The 16,974-nt window shown below is 51.4% G+C and overlaps 1 protein-coding gene across 2 annotated transcripts in view; it reads left to right on the top strand.

Moving 5' to 3' along the window:
* The window catches only part of LHFPL4 (LHFPL tetraspan subfamily member 4), a 55,680-nt gene extending 39,235 nt beyond the window's left edge, over positions 1–16,445 (top strand). Inside the window, exons 3-5 of one of the 2 annotated variants that reach the window (XM_055382861.2) lie at positions 8,570–8,806; positions 10,915–11,007; positions 12,507–16,445. In XM_055382861.2, coding sequence (XP_055238836.1) covers positions 8,570–8,806; positions 10,915–11,007; positions 12,507–12,607 — 431 coding nt within the window. In that variant the 3' untranslated portion in view covers positions 12,608–16,445. The remainder of the gene's footprint in view (positions 1–8,569; positions 8,807–10,914; positions 11,008–12,506) is intronic. The other variant, XM_055382862.2, reaches the window with a different exon arrangement.
* The last annotated feature ends 529 nt before the right edge of the window (positions 16,446–16,974 follow it).

Here is a 16,974-nt window from a genome sequence, read left to right as displayed (position 1 = left end):
CAGTGAAAATACCCTGTATGATATGCTACAATGGTACATAAACGTCATTACACATTTGTCAAAACTCACAGAACGTACAACACCAGGAGTAATCCTTAATGTGAGCTATGATCTTTGGGTGATAATGTGTCAATGTTGTCTCATCTGTTGTAGCAAATATGCCACCCTGGTGGGGGATGTCGATAGTGAGGGAGGCTGTGCATGTGTAGGGTCAGGGAGTGGATGGGAAATCTTTGAATATTTTACTCAATTTTGCTGTGAACCTAAAACTACTCTTAAAAAAAGCCTATTTAAAAATTGATGGGATTATACTATATACAGTATTCTGTACCTTGACTGCCTTTATTTTTTAATTTTTTTGTGGAAACAAGAGTCTTGCTATGCTGGTCTTGAACTTCTGGGCTCAAGTGCTTCTCCCACCTCATCCTCCCAAAGTACTGGGATTACAGGCATGAGCCACCGCTACTAACCTTCTTTTTATTTATTAATATTTCTTAGAAGATCATGACAACATATACAATTGTACCCCATTCAATCAAATGGATTAATACTATGCCATGGCATAGATACCACCATAAGTTATATAGCCAGACGCCTTTTAGTAGACATGTTTTTGGTCCCTTGTTATAGATGGTGGTGCAGTGAACACCCTTGTATTCATCCTTTGTGTGTAATCAAGGATATAGCCATAGGATAAAGTTGAGTCAAGGAGCAAGTACATTTACAAGAGTGCACGTGCCACCCTCACACCCCAAAACCAATGGAGATGTCCTACCATTACAGTCGATGATGGTGACCACTCAGTCTACCTTGTGGCCTTGAGAAGTAGGTATCACCAAGAGGTGAAGGGACTTGCCCAATGACGCACAGTTGAATGATTTTTCCCAATAAATACTCATGATACAAAATTCAAAAAGAATACAACATTATGCCAGTTAGGACTAGGTTTGACTGCATGTGAAATGAAAAACCAAAATAATTGCAGTTTAATGACCCAAGGCTGGGTGCAATAATTTACATCTGTAATCCCAGCAATTTGGGAGGCCAAGGTGGGAGGATCATTTGAGGCCAGGAGTTCGAGACCAGCCTGGGCAACATAGCAAGACCCTGTCTTTACCAAAATAATTTTTAATTAGCTGAGCATGGTGGCACATACCTGTGGTCCCAGCTACTTGGGAGGCTGAGGTGGGAGGAGTGCCTGAGCCCAGGAGTTCGAGGATGCAGTGAGCCATGATCCCACCACTGCACTCCAGCCTTGGTGACAGAGCAAGACAAAACAAGTGACAGAGCAAGACCTGTCGCAAAAACAAAATAAAATAAAATAAATGACCCAAGGTTATTATCTCTTATATAAAACAAATGTCTAGGCCGGGCGCGGTGGCTCACGCCTCTAATCCCAGCACTTTGGGAGGCCGAGACAGGCGGATCACGAGGTCAAGAGATCGAGACCATCCTGGTTAACACGGTGAAACCCCGTCTCTACTTAAAATACAAAAAAATTAGCCGGGCGTAGTGGCGGGCGCCTGTAGTCCCAGCTACTCGGGAGGCTGAGGCAGGAGAATGGCGTGAATCCAGGAGGCGGAGCTTGCAGTGAGCCGAGATTGCGCCACTGCACTCCAGCCTGGGCGACTGAGCGAGACTCCGTCTCCAAAAAACAAACAAACAAACAAACAAAAAAATGTCATAGAGTGAGGCAGTCCAGAGCTGGTATGCTAGCCCCTGAAGTCATTAGAAACTTCCTGCTTTATGCTCACCACTCCTGGGGTATAGCCCCTATCTTTATTGTCAGAGATGCCTGCTGGATTCCTGACCATCACATCTGCATTCCAGGCAGCTGAATGGAGAGATGGATGAAGACAAATGGGACAAACAGTACCCGGTAGCATCCTTATGAATCTGTTTATATAAAGTTCTTTCCTTAACGCCACAGAACACATCTACATGTATTTTGCTTAGTCATATGGTCACATCTGACTGCAAGAGAGGTTGGAAAATGCAGTCTTTATTCTCTACAGTTAAGGTCTTAGCTAAAAATTCAGGGTTCTAAATACTAAGGAAGAAGGGATGAATAGATATTGTGGCAAGCTATTTGTCTCTGTCATGGTTAAATTGCAAAAAAATAAACTTACCTCCTTCCCCAGGCAGCCATTGTTAACATTTTTTGAATATCTAGAAAAAGTCCTTTGTTCAGGATTATTTTCCCACTCTGCCAAGAGTCACCATGACCTGCTCACACGCCACCCTTATGAAACTGCCGCGCCACTTCTCATCTCCCATTTGATTCTCACAGAAGCTCTACGAAATGGGTTGGGCAAATGTCATGATCCTCATTTCACAGGGGAAGAAACTGAGGCCCAGAGGGGGAAACTGACTGCCTAAAATTGCCATGTAGGCTGGGCGCAGTGGCTCACTCCTGTAATCCGAGCACTTTGGGAGGCCAAGGCGGGCGGATCACGAGGTCAGGAGATCGAGACCATCCTGGCTAACACTTGAAACCCCGTCTCTACTAAAAATACAAATAATTAGCCAGGTGTGGTGGCAGGCACCTGTAGTCCCAGCTACTCGGCAGGCTGAGGCAGGAGAATGGTGTGAACCTGGGAGGCGGAGCTTGCGGTGAGCCGAGATTGCGCCACTGCACTCCAGCCTGGGTGACAGAGCCAGACTCCGTCTAAAAAAAAAACAAAAAAACAATCGCCATGTAAAGGATGGAGCCAAGCCTCCTGTGGAGGCAGGACAAAGTGGGGTGTGTTTCCCAAACACCAGACACATGCAAGATGCATCCGGCAGCCAGTGGCGAGCACATGGTTCCATTTCCAATTTCTTCCATAACTTTAAGGAGAAAGTTTCAGTTTGGTGCTAATGCATCTTTAACTCCTCTCACACTTACTAATAGGTCTTTTAAACAAAGAGAAATCGGCCCTCAGGCTCAGAGCACTCGGCAGGCAAAAGTATCTAGCTAGATTCTAAGAAGATTGTTTTGATTTCATTATACCTATATTTATAGTGTTTTTCTATTTATGGCAAATGATCCTGGTTTCCTTCTCTTTGAAAGTAATTTAAATTTACTTTTTAAGTAAATGCATCTAAGTTAAAAAGTGAGTTTATTCAAAGAAAAACATGCAGTAAGGAACTATCTGTGTTTGAATACAGATTCCCCCACTTACAAGCTGTGTGACATTGGATAAGACACTTGGTGCCTCTGAGCCTCAGTTTCCTCATTTGTATAATGAGGGTGGTATTTTTTCCCACCTCATGGCATTTTTTTTTTTTTTGAGATGGAGTCTAGCTCTGTCGCCCAGGCTGGAGTGCAGTGGCATGATCCCCGCTCACTGCAAGCTCCATCTCCCGGGTTCACACCATTCTCCTGCCTCAGCCTCCCGAGTAGCTGGGACTACAGGCACCCGCCACCACGCGCGGCTAATTTTTTGTATTTTTAGTACAGATGGGTTTTCACTGTGTTAGACAAGATGGTCTCGAACTCCTGACCTCGTGATCCACCTGCCTCGGCCTCCCAAAGTCCTGGGATTACAAGTGTGAACCACCCTGCCAGGCTGAATTTTTTTAATTAATAATAGGATTAAATGAGATAATGAAAGTCAGAAACTTAGCACCCTGGCACATAGTTAAGCACTCATCACTACTTATTTATTTATTTATTTATTTTTGAGATGGAGTCTTGCTCTGTCACCCAGGCTGGAGTGCAGTGGTGCAATCTTGGCTCACTGCAACCTCCGCCTCCTGGGTTCAAGCAATTCTCCTGCCTCAGCCTCCTGAGTAGCTGGGATTACAGGCATGTGCCACCAAGCCCAGCTAATTTTTTTTTTTTTTTTTTTTTTTTTTTGAGACGGAGTCTCGCTCTGTCGCCCAGGCTGGAGTGCAGTGGTGCAATCTCGGCTCACTGCAAGCTCCGCCTCCCGGGTTCACGCCATTCTCCTGCCTCAGCCTCCCGAGTAGCTGGGACTACAGGCGCCCGCCACTGCGCCCGGCTAATTTTTTGTATTTTTAGTAGAGATGGGGTTTCACCATGTTGACCAGGCTGGTCTCGAACTCCTGACCTCAGGTGATCCACTCGTCTTGGCCTCACAGAGTGCTGGGATTACAGGCATGAGCCATCACGCCGGGCCACTCAACACTATTTTTAATGATAGTATCACAATATTAAAAATATTAACATTGTTCATCTTAATTTTGTCATAACACCTCCTGGCTGCTTGGAGCAGAGAAAGTCAGTAGGACTGTGGGGTAGCTGGATAGAGATATCCCATCCTAGAGCCTCTGCCCCTACACCAGTGGTTTTCAGCCAGGGATAATCCCCTACATTAGGGCCTTTTTAATTAATTTATTTATTTTTTTGAAACCATGTCTTGCTCTGATGCCTAGGCTGTAGTGCAATGGTGCAATTTTGGCTCACTGCAGCCTTGATCTTCCGGCTCAAGCGATCCTCCCACCTCAGCCTCCTGAGGAGCTGGGACTACGAGTACATGCCACCATGTACTTGTGCTTTTCACCATGTTTTCACCATGTTGCCCCAGGCTGGTCTTAAACTCCTGGCCTCAAGTGATCCTCCCACCTCGGTCCCCCAAAGTGCTGGGACTACAGGCATGAGCCACCCATGCCCAACTGACATTTTTTAATCAGTATGACTGGGTTTGGTGGTGCCCCTGGCATCTGGTGGGTAGAGGCCAGGGATGATGCTAAGTATCCCACAGTGCATTGGTTGGCCCCTCATGAAGAATCATCTAGCTTGAATGTCAAAAGCATTGAGGCTGAGAAACCTTGTGCCATCCTGCACCCGTGTATGTGCCTAGCAGCAGCTGGGTCTTCAGCTAGCTCATTATTCCAAAAGAGACTCGAGCTTGGAACACAAAAGCCTCAGCCTCAGTTTCTTCATCCAGCAAATGGGAACACTGAACCCTGCCTTATCTGCAGTCATTCCATCTCCTGATGGTTGGCCCTCTTGGGCACTTCCTTGGCCTAGGCTATCTCTACTGGTCCCTTTCTATCTTTCCCCTAGGTGCAAGGAACCCATCTAATTGGCTTTTCATTTGTTTGACTTCTGATATTTCCCATTCCCAGAGTGGCCTCTGGGGCCCCACAGCCACCATCTGAAACCCTGCAGCGTGAGTGCCCCAGCCATCTCTGAGTACCCCTGTTATTGTGGGTGGCAGCTGCTAGTCTTTTTCCTTTGAAGCACACCTTGACATGTGTAACTCTTCTATTTATGTGTTGACTTGTTGGCTGTATTCCTTCCCACACGCCTCTGCCCTGAAGACAGACACCCAGCCTGCTGTCCCCGGCACACTGCACAGTGCCTGGCACATAGTGGGCATGCAGGAATGTATTTGTGGGATCTATGAGGTGAGAGGCAAAAAGAGAGGATAAGGTGAGGGGATAGATATAGAGAAGCGAGAAAAGAGAGAGGAGGAGGGAGTTGAATGAATGTTAAGTGCTAAGAGATCTAAATAAAGGGGAAAGCGGGAGGGGCGAGGGTCCAGACTGAGACTTGAGCACAAGGTAGACAAGCCAGAGAGAGAGAGGGGGGTGCGAAGAAAGATGAAAAGGGTGGGGAAGAGAAAGGAATGGAGACACAGAACGAAAGAGAGAGACAGAGGCAGAAAAAACGTGCAGGCGGAAAGCAAAAGGAAGAAAACCTCCCTGAGGCCTCAGTGCTCAGGTTGCGGAGGGGAGGAGGACCGCCCGCAGGAGCCAGCGCTGCGCAGCTGGGAGCGCCGGGATGCAGGCGCGGTTTCCACGGAGACGGGGATGCTCCCGGCGGGAGCCACCGACTACTGCAGGACCCGCGCCTCTGGCACCATGGGAGTGGACGACCAGAGAGGTGGCAAAGGGACGGTGTGGGTTTGCCCCCTTCTTGGGCTCGTTCCTGCCTCTTGCTGGAGATTTAGAGCCCGAGAATAGGGAGGCAGGAGCGCACCCGCCTGGGAAAGGGCTCTGGGGACTCCGAGGGCGGGAGAAGGACCGGGGCTGAGACCACTTCTCCCCCTGCCCCATTGCCTTCCTTGGCGTTTGACCCTCCTTTCCTTTCAGATAGGGTCCTGGAGGGTCTGGCAAAGTGCAGCGCTATGTGGAGAGATGATGGCCAGGCCTTCTCCGCCGACCCCTCTTCCTCCTCCTGCTCTGTTAATGCTGGAGCACCAGGGCTTAGTCCTAAGCCTCCTCTTCAGTTTCCACCATGTCCAGTCCTCGGGACTTAAATACCTAAAGTGCCCAGAGTCCCCAAATTTGCATGTCTAGCCCTGGTTTTCCCCTGAGCTCTGGCCTGTTCAAAGTTGCTAATTCTTTAACTCATCCAGCTTGTTCCCGCCGCAGGACTTTGCTTTTGCCATTCCCTTTGGCTGCAACTCTTTTCCCAGCCCTTAGGTGGTGAGTTCCACTGGAGTGGATAATTGACTTGGAGGAGGAGCATTGGTGCGGGGAGGAGCCCTGCTGCAGTGTCTGTTCGACCACAGTATTGTGGGGGGAGCCTGCATCTGGAAGAGGAGCACGTGTTGGGGAGAGGGGGAGGACTGGCTGGAATCTGGCAGTGCCACGATGGGGAGGAGGGCCCACTCCGTTGGAAGCCGGAAGAGGCTGGGGCCTGGGAGCATTCCCTCCATGGTAGATGTGGGAGGGAGCTGGCACAGCCAAGGGCCCCTTCCCACCCTGGGGACTAGATGGGCCAGGTGGACAGTGGGCAGAGCTGACCATCACCCCCACTTTGCATTGCTGTCATCTAAAACCCAGGCTAAGCACCCTGTGGACCTGGTGCAGGCTCAAGGTCCCCATGGTTCCAAACAGAGCCCTCTGGAACCTCTGGGTCTCAGATACAGTAACCCAAATGTTGGCAGGACTGGCAATACGAGGGCCCCATCAAGCTGGTGATGCAGAGCTGGTGGAGGGGAAGACCCCATCTCTACAGTGGCCTGCTGAATCTGGGGGTTCTGACTGCCCTGTGACGCAGCAGGTGCCACTCTCCAAGCCAGTCACTGTTACCAGAGGAGTGCAATGTGCTGATCAGCTCAGGCTTGGGTCTCATCCACTAGGCTAAGTGCTGGCCAAGGGCCCACCTGGGCCGGGATTGGGACAGGTGGGTTGCTAAATCCAAAGCAGGTAGATGCTAGCTAGGGAACCATTGCCAAGGCCCTTCTGAGCCTGCCCCTTCTCTTCCTCTTTGCCTTTGTCCTCCTCACCTGAAACCAACTCTCTGAATTTCTTTCTTATTTGTGTAATTATTACTTTTGGCATTACAACTGGTTTTGATAACAGCTGAGATTTACCTAGAACTTACTGTGCCAGGCACTTTACACTTTGCTGCCTTCCATAATCTTTACAACCACTTGAGGATACCATCATTATCCCCATTGTACAGATGAAGAAACTGAGGCTTAAAGATGAAGGAACTTGCTCAGTGTGGCATATCTAGAAAATAGCTGAGCCAGGATTTGAGACCCAGCCTTCTTAATCGCTTTGCTATTACGTGCCTCTCTCCACACTACATTGCAAGCTCCATGCAGCTAAAATCCAAGTCTCCCCACCCCGCAGGCCTGGTCTAGTGCCTGGCATATGGTAGGCCCTGGATAAATGCTACCTGAGTGCCTGGCACCGTGCTAAGTGTTTTGCACGAATTACTTCATTTAATCCTCCTAATCGCCCTTGAGGTAAGTACAATGGTATTGACTGAAACAGGCCTGTTCAGGTTCAGCGGCATCTGCCAAGGTCATACAGCCAAGTTAGGGGAAGAACTAGGCTAAGTCCTATCATTGGCACTCCATAGTCTGTGCTCTTAGCAAAGTGCTCAACTGCATGAATGAAAGTATATTCTAGCATTGTGAATAAAAGGAAAATGGTGCCCAGTAAACATTTGATGGGTGAAGGACAAGAATTTAAAAAATAACAATGAGGGTGGGTGTGGTGGCTCACTCCTATAATCCCAACACTTTGGGAGGCTGAGGAGGGAGATCACTTGAGGTTAGGAGTTCGAGACCAGCCTGGTCAACATGGTGAAACCTCATCTCTACTAAAAATACAAAAATGAGCCGGACATGGTGGGAGGCACCTGTAGTCTCAGCTACTCAGGAGGCTGAGGCAGGAGAATTGCTTGAGCCGGGAGGTGGAGGTTACAGTGAGCCGAGATCACGCCATTGCACTCCACCCTGGGCAACAGAGCGAGAGTCCGTCTCAAACAACAACAACGACAATAATAATAATAATGAGGATGGGAGAGATGGGAGAGGGAGTTGGTCCCGATGCTAGAGGAAGTTGAAGGAGGTGGCTGTGGGTGGCTATGTTCTCATATTCCCAGAATGCTTTCTGGAGGAGGAGTTGATCTGATGGGGAAGGGAGAGGGCATTGCGGGTTCCAGAAAGTTTCTGCTACCCATCGTAGACCTCTTTCTCTCTCTCTTTTCCCTGCCCCTGCCCTCTCTTTCTCCCTCTGTGGAAGTGGGTAACAAGCATGTGGTTGGGTTGATGTGCCCTCAATAGGGTGGGGCCCAGACTTCGGACACTAGTGAGTAATGATCTTTTCTCTTCCTTCCTGACCGTGGTGGTGGGCCCGGTGCTCTGCCCCTCAGCTCTGTGCCTCGTCCTGGGCTGCATGATCTTTCCTGACGGCTGGGATGCCGAGACCATCCGGGACATGTGTGGGGCCAAGACGGGGAAGTACTCCCTGGGGGACTGTTCGGTGCGCTGGGCATACATCCTGGCCATCATCGGCATCCTCAATGCCCTCATCCTCTCCTTCCTCGCCTTCGTGCTGGGCAACCGGCAAACAGACCTGCTGCAGGAGGAGCTCAAGCCGGAGAACAAAGGCGAGTGTGCTGTGGGCTGGGGGGCAGCGGCGGGAGCCAGGCCTGGTCCTGGGAGGCAGGATAATTTCAAATAAAAGGAGTAACAGGGTTGCATGAATTGGAAACCCTGGCTGGGCGTGGTGGCTCACGCCTATAATCCCAGCACTTTGGGAAGCCAAGGCAGGTAGATCGCTTGAGCCCAGGAGTTCAAGAGTAGCCTGGCCAACATGGTGAAATCCCCTCCCTAAAAAAATACAAAAACTGGGCTGGGCACGGTGGCTCACGCCTGTAATCCCAGCACTTTGGCAGGCCGAGGTGGGTGGATCCTGAGGTCAGAAGATCCAGACCATCCTGGCTAACACGGTGAAACCCTGTCTCTACTAAAAATACAAAAAAATTAGCCGGACTTGGGAGGCTGAGGCAAGAGAATGGCATGAACCCGGGAGGTGGAGCTTGCAGTGAGCCGAGATTGCGCCACTGCACAACAGCCTGGGAGACAGAGAGACTCTGTCTCAAAAACAAAGAAACAAACAAACAAAAAAAAACAAAAACTAGCTGGATGTGGTGGCGAGTGCCTGTGGTCCCAGCTACTCAGGAGGCTGAGGTGGGAGGATCACCTGAGCCTGAGAAGGTTGAGGCTGCAGTGAGCTGTGATTGTGCCACTGCACTCCAGCCTGGACTACAGAGTGAGAGCCTATCTCAAAAAAAAAGAAAGAAAAGAAAAGAAAAGAAAAAAAGAAACCTGCCTGACAGTACAACCACCTTTTAAATGATTTGATGTTCTGCCTCAGATCTGATCATTTGCCTGTGACCCAGCAAACCCACCTCGGGTACAAACCCATGAGAAGCATTCAAGGGCGCTGGTGGCTGCAGCTTCACTGTAGCAAACAGCTATAAACAGCCCAATGGCCATGGACAGGAGGCCGGATAAATACATGTGACATGTTCACATCACAGAGCAGCTCACAGCTGTGAAAATGTCACACTTCAGTTATATGTACCACAGTGGATGTATCGCAGCAATATAATATTGAGAGAGGGGGAAAAAAAAACAAGTTCCAGAAGATGACAGAGTGATACATTTATTGAGCTCGAAAGTAAGCAAAACTAAGCAATGTATTGTTTAAACACACATGTATTTGTGGCAGTATTTTTTTTTTTTTTGAGATGGAGTCTCACTCAGTCACCCAGGCTGGAGTGCAGTGGCTCGATCTCCACTCACTGCAAGCTCCACCTCCCGGGTTCACACCATTCTACTGCCTCAGCCTCCTGAGTAGCTGGGACTACAGGCACCCGCCACCACGCCCGGCTAAGTTTTTGTATTTTTAGTAGAGATGGGGTTTCACCGTGTTAGCCAGGATGGTCTCGATCTTCTGACCTCGTGATCCGCCCGCCTCGGACTCCCAAAGTGCTGGGATTACAGGTGTGAGCCACCGTGCCCAGCTGTGGCAGTATATTTTTTTAAAAAGCAAAGAAATAATAAATATGAAAGGTAGGATGATGGTCATCTGTGGTTATGATGGAAGGGGAGGAAGTCAAGTATATGAGCTGGAGTGTGGAGGTATATGCAAATTATGGGTAGCGTTAGAGTCCTTTTTTTTTTTTTCCTTGAGACAGTGTCTTGCTCAGTTGCCCAGGCTGGAGTGCAGTGGCATGGTCTCGGCTCACTGCAGCCTCCAGCTCCTGGGTTCAAGTGATCCTCGTGCCTCAGCCTCTTGCTCTTGAGTACCTGGGATTACAGGCATGTTGCCACCACACCCAGCTAACTGTTGTATTCTTAGTAGAGATGGGGTTTCACCATGTTGGCCAGGCTGGTCTCAAACTCCTGGCCTCAAGTGATCTGCCTGCCTCAGCTTCCCAAAGTGTTGGGATTACAGGCATGAGCCACCACACCCGGCTGAGTTATAGTTATTGAATGGTGAGCTCACCAGTGTTTATTATTGTATTTTTTTAAGAGATTGGGGGAGGGGGCCTCACTCTGCTGCTCAGGCTGGAGTGCAGTGGTGCAATCAAAGCTCACTGTAGCCTCAAACTCCTGGGCTTAAGCGATTCTCCTGCCTCAGCCTCCTGAGTCGCTGGGACAACAGGCATGCGCCACCACGCCTGACTAATTTTTGTATTTTTTGTAGAGACGAGGTTTCCCCATGTTGCCCAGGCTGGTCTTGAACTCCTGGCTTCAAGCAATCCTTCCGCCTTGGCCTCCCAAAGTGCTGAGATTACAGGTGTGAGCCACCTTGCCTGGCACATTGTATGCTTTATAATTAGTGTATTGCATATAAACTTTCATATATATCAAGTAGCATTAAAATACAATAAAGAAAAAAGGCCAGGTTCAGAGAACTCCAGAGCTCCAGTAACTTGCCCAAAGTCACTTAAGTGGTGAAGGCAGAATCTGAACCCAGGTCCAAGTCCAAAGTCCAAGCTCTTCCCCCCTGTCATGCTGCCTGTTTCAACCTGGTGAAGCCAGAGATTTCCTGTACGGCTTTGGGAGCTCTCCTGGGATGCTGATCTGCTAACCTGTACTCAGAGGCAGGTTCTAAATACCTGATGCAGTCCCTCAGACCCCAGGATTACTGTGGTTTTGGTGTGAAGTCAAGGCCTGCCCTCTGGCGGCAGCTTTCAGAAGTGCAAGACTAAGACTGAGATCTGGCCTTTCTCAAGAAGGGGTGTGGGGATGTGACTGACGTGAAGTGGGCCCCCTCGGTGTCCTCCTCCTCCCTTCCCAAAGCCCCCTAACGACTCAGTGTTAAAAATCGATGTAAAGAAGCCCCAGTTTTCCTCCCTTCAGTGTCCAGGGAGTCTCCGTCCCTCACTGGGAGTTCAAGATGAGTGAGCCTCCCACTTCAGTTTTAACCCAAAGACCTCCGAGCCAAAAGCCATGGCGCGCACCTGTGGTCCCCAGCTACAGGCTGAGGCAGGAGGATCGCTTGAGCCCACACGTTCAAGACCAGTCTGGGCGATGTAACAAAACCCAGTTTCTATTAAAAAGAAAGAAATATATATATATATATATATATATATATATATATATATATATATAGAAGACCTCTGGAACCAAAGAAAAAATAGATAAATAAATTGCTTCCATTTCCAGCATATTCTATGACCAAACACTGCCAAGTCCTTGGCTGTCATTATTTGTCTCTTTTTGACCCTTCGGAATTACCCTGTGAGGTAGGCTATGATCCTTATTTTGCAGATGAGAAAATCGGGGCTCAGAGAGGTTAAATGGCCTGCTCAAGGCCATCCTGCTGGTCAGGTGAGGCTAGGATTTCAGTGCTTGTGCAGTCTGCCCCTGACCTTTTTTTTTTTTTTTTTTTTTTTTTTGAGATGGAGTTTCACACTTTTTGCCTAGGCTGGAGTGCAGTGGTGCAATTTTGGCTCACTGCAATCTCTGCCTCCTGGGTTCAAGCAATTCTCCTGCCTCAGCCTCCCAAGTAGCTGGAATTACAGGCATGCACCACCATGCCCGGCTAATTTTTTGTATTTTTGGTAGAGACAGGGTTTTGCCATGTTGATCAGGCTGGTCTTGAACTCCTGACCTCAAGTGATCCACCCGCCTCAGCCTCCCAAAGTGCTGGGATTACAGGCGTGAGCCACCGTGCCCGGCCCCTCTGCCCACTTTTGCCCTGGGGAATGTGCAAGGAAAGCCTGAATGCCCAGGCAGCCTCTGACTTTCTCTAATTCTCTCTCCTTGTCTCTCTCTCTCTCTCTCTCTTAGATTTTGTGGGCTCTACAGTAAGCTCTGTGTTGCGGCCCGGGGGTGATGTCTCTGGATGGGGAGTCCTTCCCTGCCCCGTGGCTCACTCACAGGGACCCTGAAAGGCCAGGATCACAGCCCAGTAATTGGCCTGACCTCAGCTTGTCCTGCCTTCTGCCCTCTCGTCACTCCATTCAAGCTCTGAGGGAAGACCCTGATCTCAGACTTACTTCTCACCGACTACCCTGCAAGCACCAGGCTTTGAGGAGAGGAAAGCCTGGATGTGGCCTGGGGGAGAGGAGAGGCCCTCCAAACCTTGGGAGGGTCTAATTCTTGCTCCTCCCTCAATTCGACCTAAGGGAGCCTGCATCTGCCTAGGCCCTTGGGCTTCTCCTCTCCTCTCTAGACTGGCCTGGAGGTCCCTGCAGATCCCCAAGGAGAGCGGAGCTGTAGTTCCAGCTCCCCAGGCCGCCTCAGTCTGGAGGGCTGCCGCCTGGCTGTATCCGCACCTCTTCTGGTCCCTGCCTCTTCAAGAAATTTATTCTAGATACTGCTCCAGGGTGGGCTGGACTCTTTCCTACTTTTTTTTTTTTTTTGGCTGATGTTGGTTCCACCACATCTGCCACAAAGCTCCAGGTGCCACCAGTCTCCCCTGGGACCTCCTCTGCTCCATTCCAGCCTGCTCCCAGCTCGCCCTGAGGGGGAGCTGCACCGAGGGATGCACAGGGCCCTGCTGTCAGCTGCAGACCGGGGCCCTGATCAGCCCAGAGTCAGAAAAGACTTTCAGGCTCTGGAGGTAGCGGGAGGGGGTACGTGGCCTCGGCAGTTGGAGCTTAGAAGCTGCTCAGCCTGGGCTGGCCTGGCCTCCTCTTCCTCTCTGCTGGAACATCTCACCGATGACTGAGCCCTTGACCTTGGCCTCTTTTGCCCAGGCCTCCTCTCTGCTGGGATGTCTCACCAATGACTGGACCCTTGACCCTGGCCTGTTTTGTACAGCACAGACTTCTTGGCCCTGTTGTCAGGGTTGGGGGTGTGGAGGGGACCCCAGAGGTGGGGAGTTGGGGGATGCATTACCCCTTCTGCCCCTTTTCATGCCCTCCACACCCCAGGCATCTACCAAGGGCAGAGACTGTCTTGTCTCTTTGATACTTTTCTGCATAACTTGATCTTGCAGTCATCTCTGAACAGGGTACCCCTGTCCCCCTTCCTAGGCCTTGTTACCCTGTCCCAGCCTCTTCCTCCTCCTGGCCCACCTCTCGCCTTGCGATATGCCCAGGGTCTGCACCTATGGGCAGTGCTTGGAGCCGAGGCATGAGTGTATGTGTATGTGGGTGAAATGTGTGTGCGTGTGTGTGCGCGTGTGAGCGTGTGTGTGTGTGTGTTGGGGGACAGGTGAGAAGTTTCTCCCCCCTCCACCCACTGTGGGGGCGTCTCCCTTCCCCTTGGCAGGGAGCAGGTGAGGGAGACTCCTGGTATTTTTTGAACACCCGTCATTCCCCTGTGGGTCTGGCGGCAGAGCCATCTCTCCCGGGGAGCCTCCCTGCCCTGGGGCCTGGACAGCTCCCTCAGCACTAGCTGCTGGTGCGGACCGGCTTCGTCCAGCGCCCCCTCCTGGCGGCCTGGACCTGCAGGGAAGGGGCGGTGCCCTGCAGGATGCTAGGGGAAGCCGCCTCGGGCCTCGGCGGAGGGGAGAGGGTCGCTTGAGCGCCATGTGTTTGCCAACCTTGTGTTCATTTCCACAGGACTTGGACCTGAGAGTTAGGGTTTCCAAGAAAGACCCTAGAAGTCCCCTGCCTGTCTCCCCACTCTGGACCCTAGCCGGAATCAGATGTTGGGACCTAGTGGGTTCCTGCCACCTGTAACTTACCAAGTCCCGACTTCACTCCTCCACTTACTCCTCCCGGGCAAAGCCTCCCCGCAGTGCTCTGGTCCGTCCCAGCGCTGGGCTCCCCTTCCCCGCCGGCGCCTTCCCGGGCAGTCCAGTCGGCCTGGGGTAGGGGCGCTGCGGGACAGAGGGTCCGAGTTAAATGCGGGAGGGTGCGGGAGCCCCGTGGGAGGGAGTTGGGGTGGGAGGGAGTTCCTCAAAGATGCAAACCAAAGCCCAGCGTTGGAGGGGGAGAGCAGAGTTAGGAGAGAGTGAGGGGAGGGGCGCAGCAAGCGACTGGGAATGGGAGAAGACACTGGGGTGAGGAGAAGAGGGGTGCAGAGACAGGGAGATGAGAGATGATTGGAGAAGGAGCGAGGGGGACGGACAGGCACAGAGAGAGACAGCGCGAGGAGGAGAGATCGAGAGAGACGGGGCAGAGGTGGAGAGAGATGAGAGACCAGCTGAGAGGCTGCCCGAGAGCTTGGGGTGGGGGAGGGGAAATGGATGAAAAGGCGGAAAAAGGACTCGGGAGCGGGGAAGAGGTAAATGGAGATGTGGGTTGGGGGCAAGAATGGGATGCAGAGGAAGGAGAGGAGGATGAAGGAGCCAGGATGCGGGGCAGTGGGGAGGGGGTTGCTGTCTGGGCAGTGGGTGAGGGGAGAGCTTGTTCCCCCAAGGACGCCTGCCACCAGGTGTCCTTGCCACACCTTGTTCCCCAAGGACACCCACCAAACCTGTGCCCTGGTGCGGGGGATAGAACTGACCTTTCAGAGGCTGGAGGCCCAGGGCACAGGCAGCCAAGGCCGCATCCTTTTGGGGAGAACTGGAGTGAAGGAAGCCACTTCAGAGCACGTAGTGGGTCCAGCTGACTTAGGAGTGGGTCAGCGCCGGGTAGAGAGGAGGGAGGCTAGTTCCCTGGTGGGGTAGCCTGGCAACATTCCCATTCCACCGCACCTGGCCAGCTGCCATCTTGGCAGAGCCAGGGGGAGATGCACCAGGGAGTTTGGGGTCAGGAAGGCAGAGTTGTGTGGGCTGAAGTCTGCGGGAACCCCAGGGTGACACAGGCAAGGGGTAGAAGTCAGAGTGGGGACCAAACCATAGACTGGGGCCCCGGGTTCTGCAGAGGTGTGGATGGGGCAGGTGGCAGGTGCTCCAGTGGGGGCCCCAGGTGAGGCCCTGATGGCTCTCCTGGGGCAATAAAGACATCATGGGAAGGGGGCTTTGTGGTTTGCCTCTGCTCTCGTCGGGCGATCTGGCTTTAGCCTTCAGGAGGAGGTAAGCAGAGGAGATCAGTGCCTGTTTCTGACCCCAGGAGGGCCTTGTTGGGCTCCAACCTAGAGCCTTCCGGCTTCAGGTCCCAAGAGAAGTCCCCCCCTAACTGTGACCCCCCTAACTGTGATCAGGGGTCTGCCATTGCCCGCTTTTCTCTGCCTGATCTGGGGACTCAGGAGAGGCCACGGCAGCCACAGCCTAGGGGTGGTTCAGTCCCTGGCCCACAGTGCTGGTCAGTTGAGTCCTTCTGGGAACTGGGGCTATGAAAACTTTTGTCTTTGGGGACCGGTACCCATGAAGGAAAACTTTCCTGAGGGGGTGAGGACCAAAGAATCAAGATCCTTTTCAGGCCTGATAGCCAAGATGATGAGAACTTTTAGATAAGGCTGTGGGGAGAGTCCCTGGCCTTTTGAGCATCCTGCTTGGGCACACGGGGAATAACCTTTCTCCAGCTTCCAGTGTGAACTGAGAAAGGGAAACCCTGTCTTTGGAGAAGCTGGGATCTTCCCAGCACCAGAAACTTCTGCAGGCCCCTGCCTGGCCCACGGCTAACCTTTGGGTGGGACTGGAGTTTCCTGAACAGGGAACAAGGAAGCCTTCCGCAGAGCTCTGACGGGCAGGCCTCCGAGGGCCTGTGCTGTGTGCTGTTAGGATAGCTTGGTGTTGTCTACACCCCATTAGTAAGTTTTGTCTGAGTGTGTCCTCGCTGTTCATTGTCTAATTTGGTAACATTTATTTTGGTCCTGACCCCTTCTGCTGCTGCTGGGTTTAAGCTTCAGTGCAGGTGGAATGACATTCAAATAAAGAAACACTTTCTATCACCCACGCTGGCTGCCACTTCTCTGAGTCACTGGGATGAAGAGGGGTAAGATTCCGACCCCATGGATCAGGTTTGTCTGGTATTAACAGAGCCCTACTACTGTGGCTTAACAAGATAGTTTATTTTACCATCACATTAAAAAAAAAAAAAAAAAGCCTGGAGGTGGGTAGATCACGGCTGATGTGGCTCTCAGTGTTATCCAGAACCCAGGCTCCTATCTTTCTGCACTGCCATTTTCAATCCTGGCTACATCCTCAAGAACACCTCATGGCCCAACGTGGGCTGCTGGAGCTCCAGTCACCTGGTCCACATTTCATTTGAAGACTTCTGGAAATTCCATAGGACTGTGTCACTTGGGCCACATAACAGTAAAGGAGGCTGAAAAAATGTGGTCTGTTATCTCGGCGCATTGCCAGCCCAAATAAAACTGGGGTTCTTGGCCGGGCAAGGTGGCTCATGCCTGTAATCCCAGCATTTTCAGAGGCTGAGGTGGGTGGATCACCTGAGGTCAGGAGTTTGAGACCAGCCTG

Source organism: Gorilla gorilla, chromosome 2 (assembly GCF_029281585.2).
Source record: "Gorilla gorilla gorilla isolate KB3781 chromosome 2, NHGRI_mGorGor1-v2.1_pri, whole genome shotgun sequence".
Classification (NCBI taxonomy): Eukaryota; Metazoa; Chordata; class Mammalia; order Primates; family Hominidae; genus Gorilla; species Gorilla gorilla.
The sequence above is the reverse complement of the archived record's forward strand: the minus strand, read 5'-3'. Positions and strand labels throughout refer to the sequence as shown.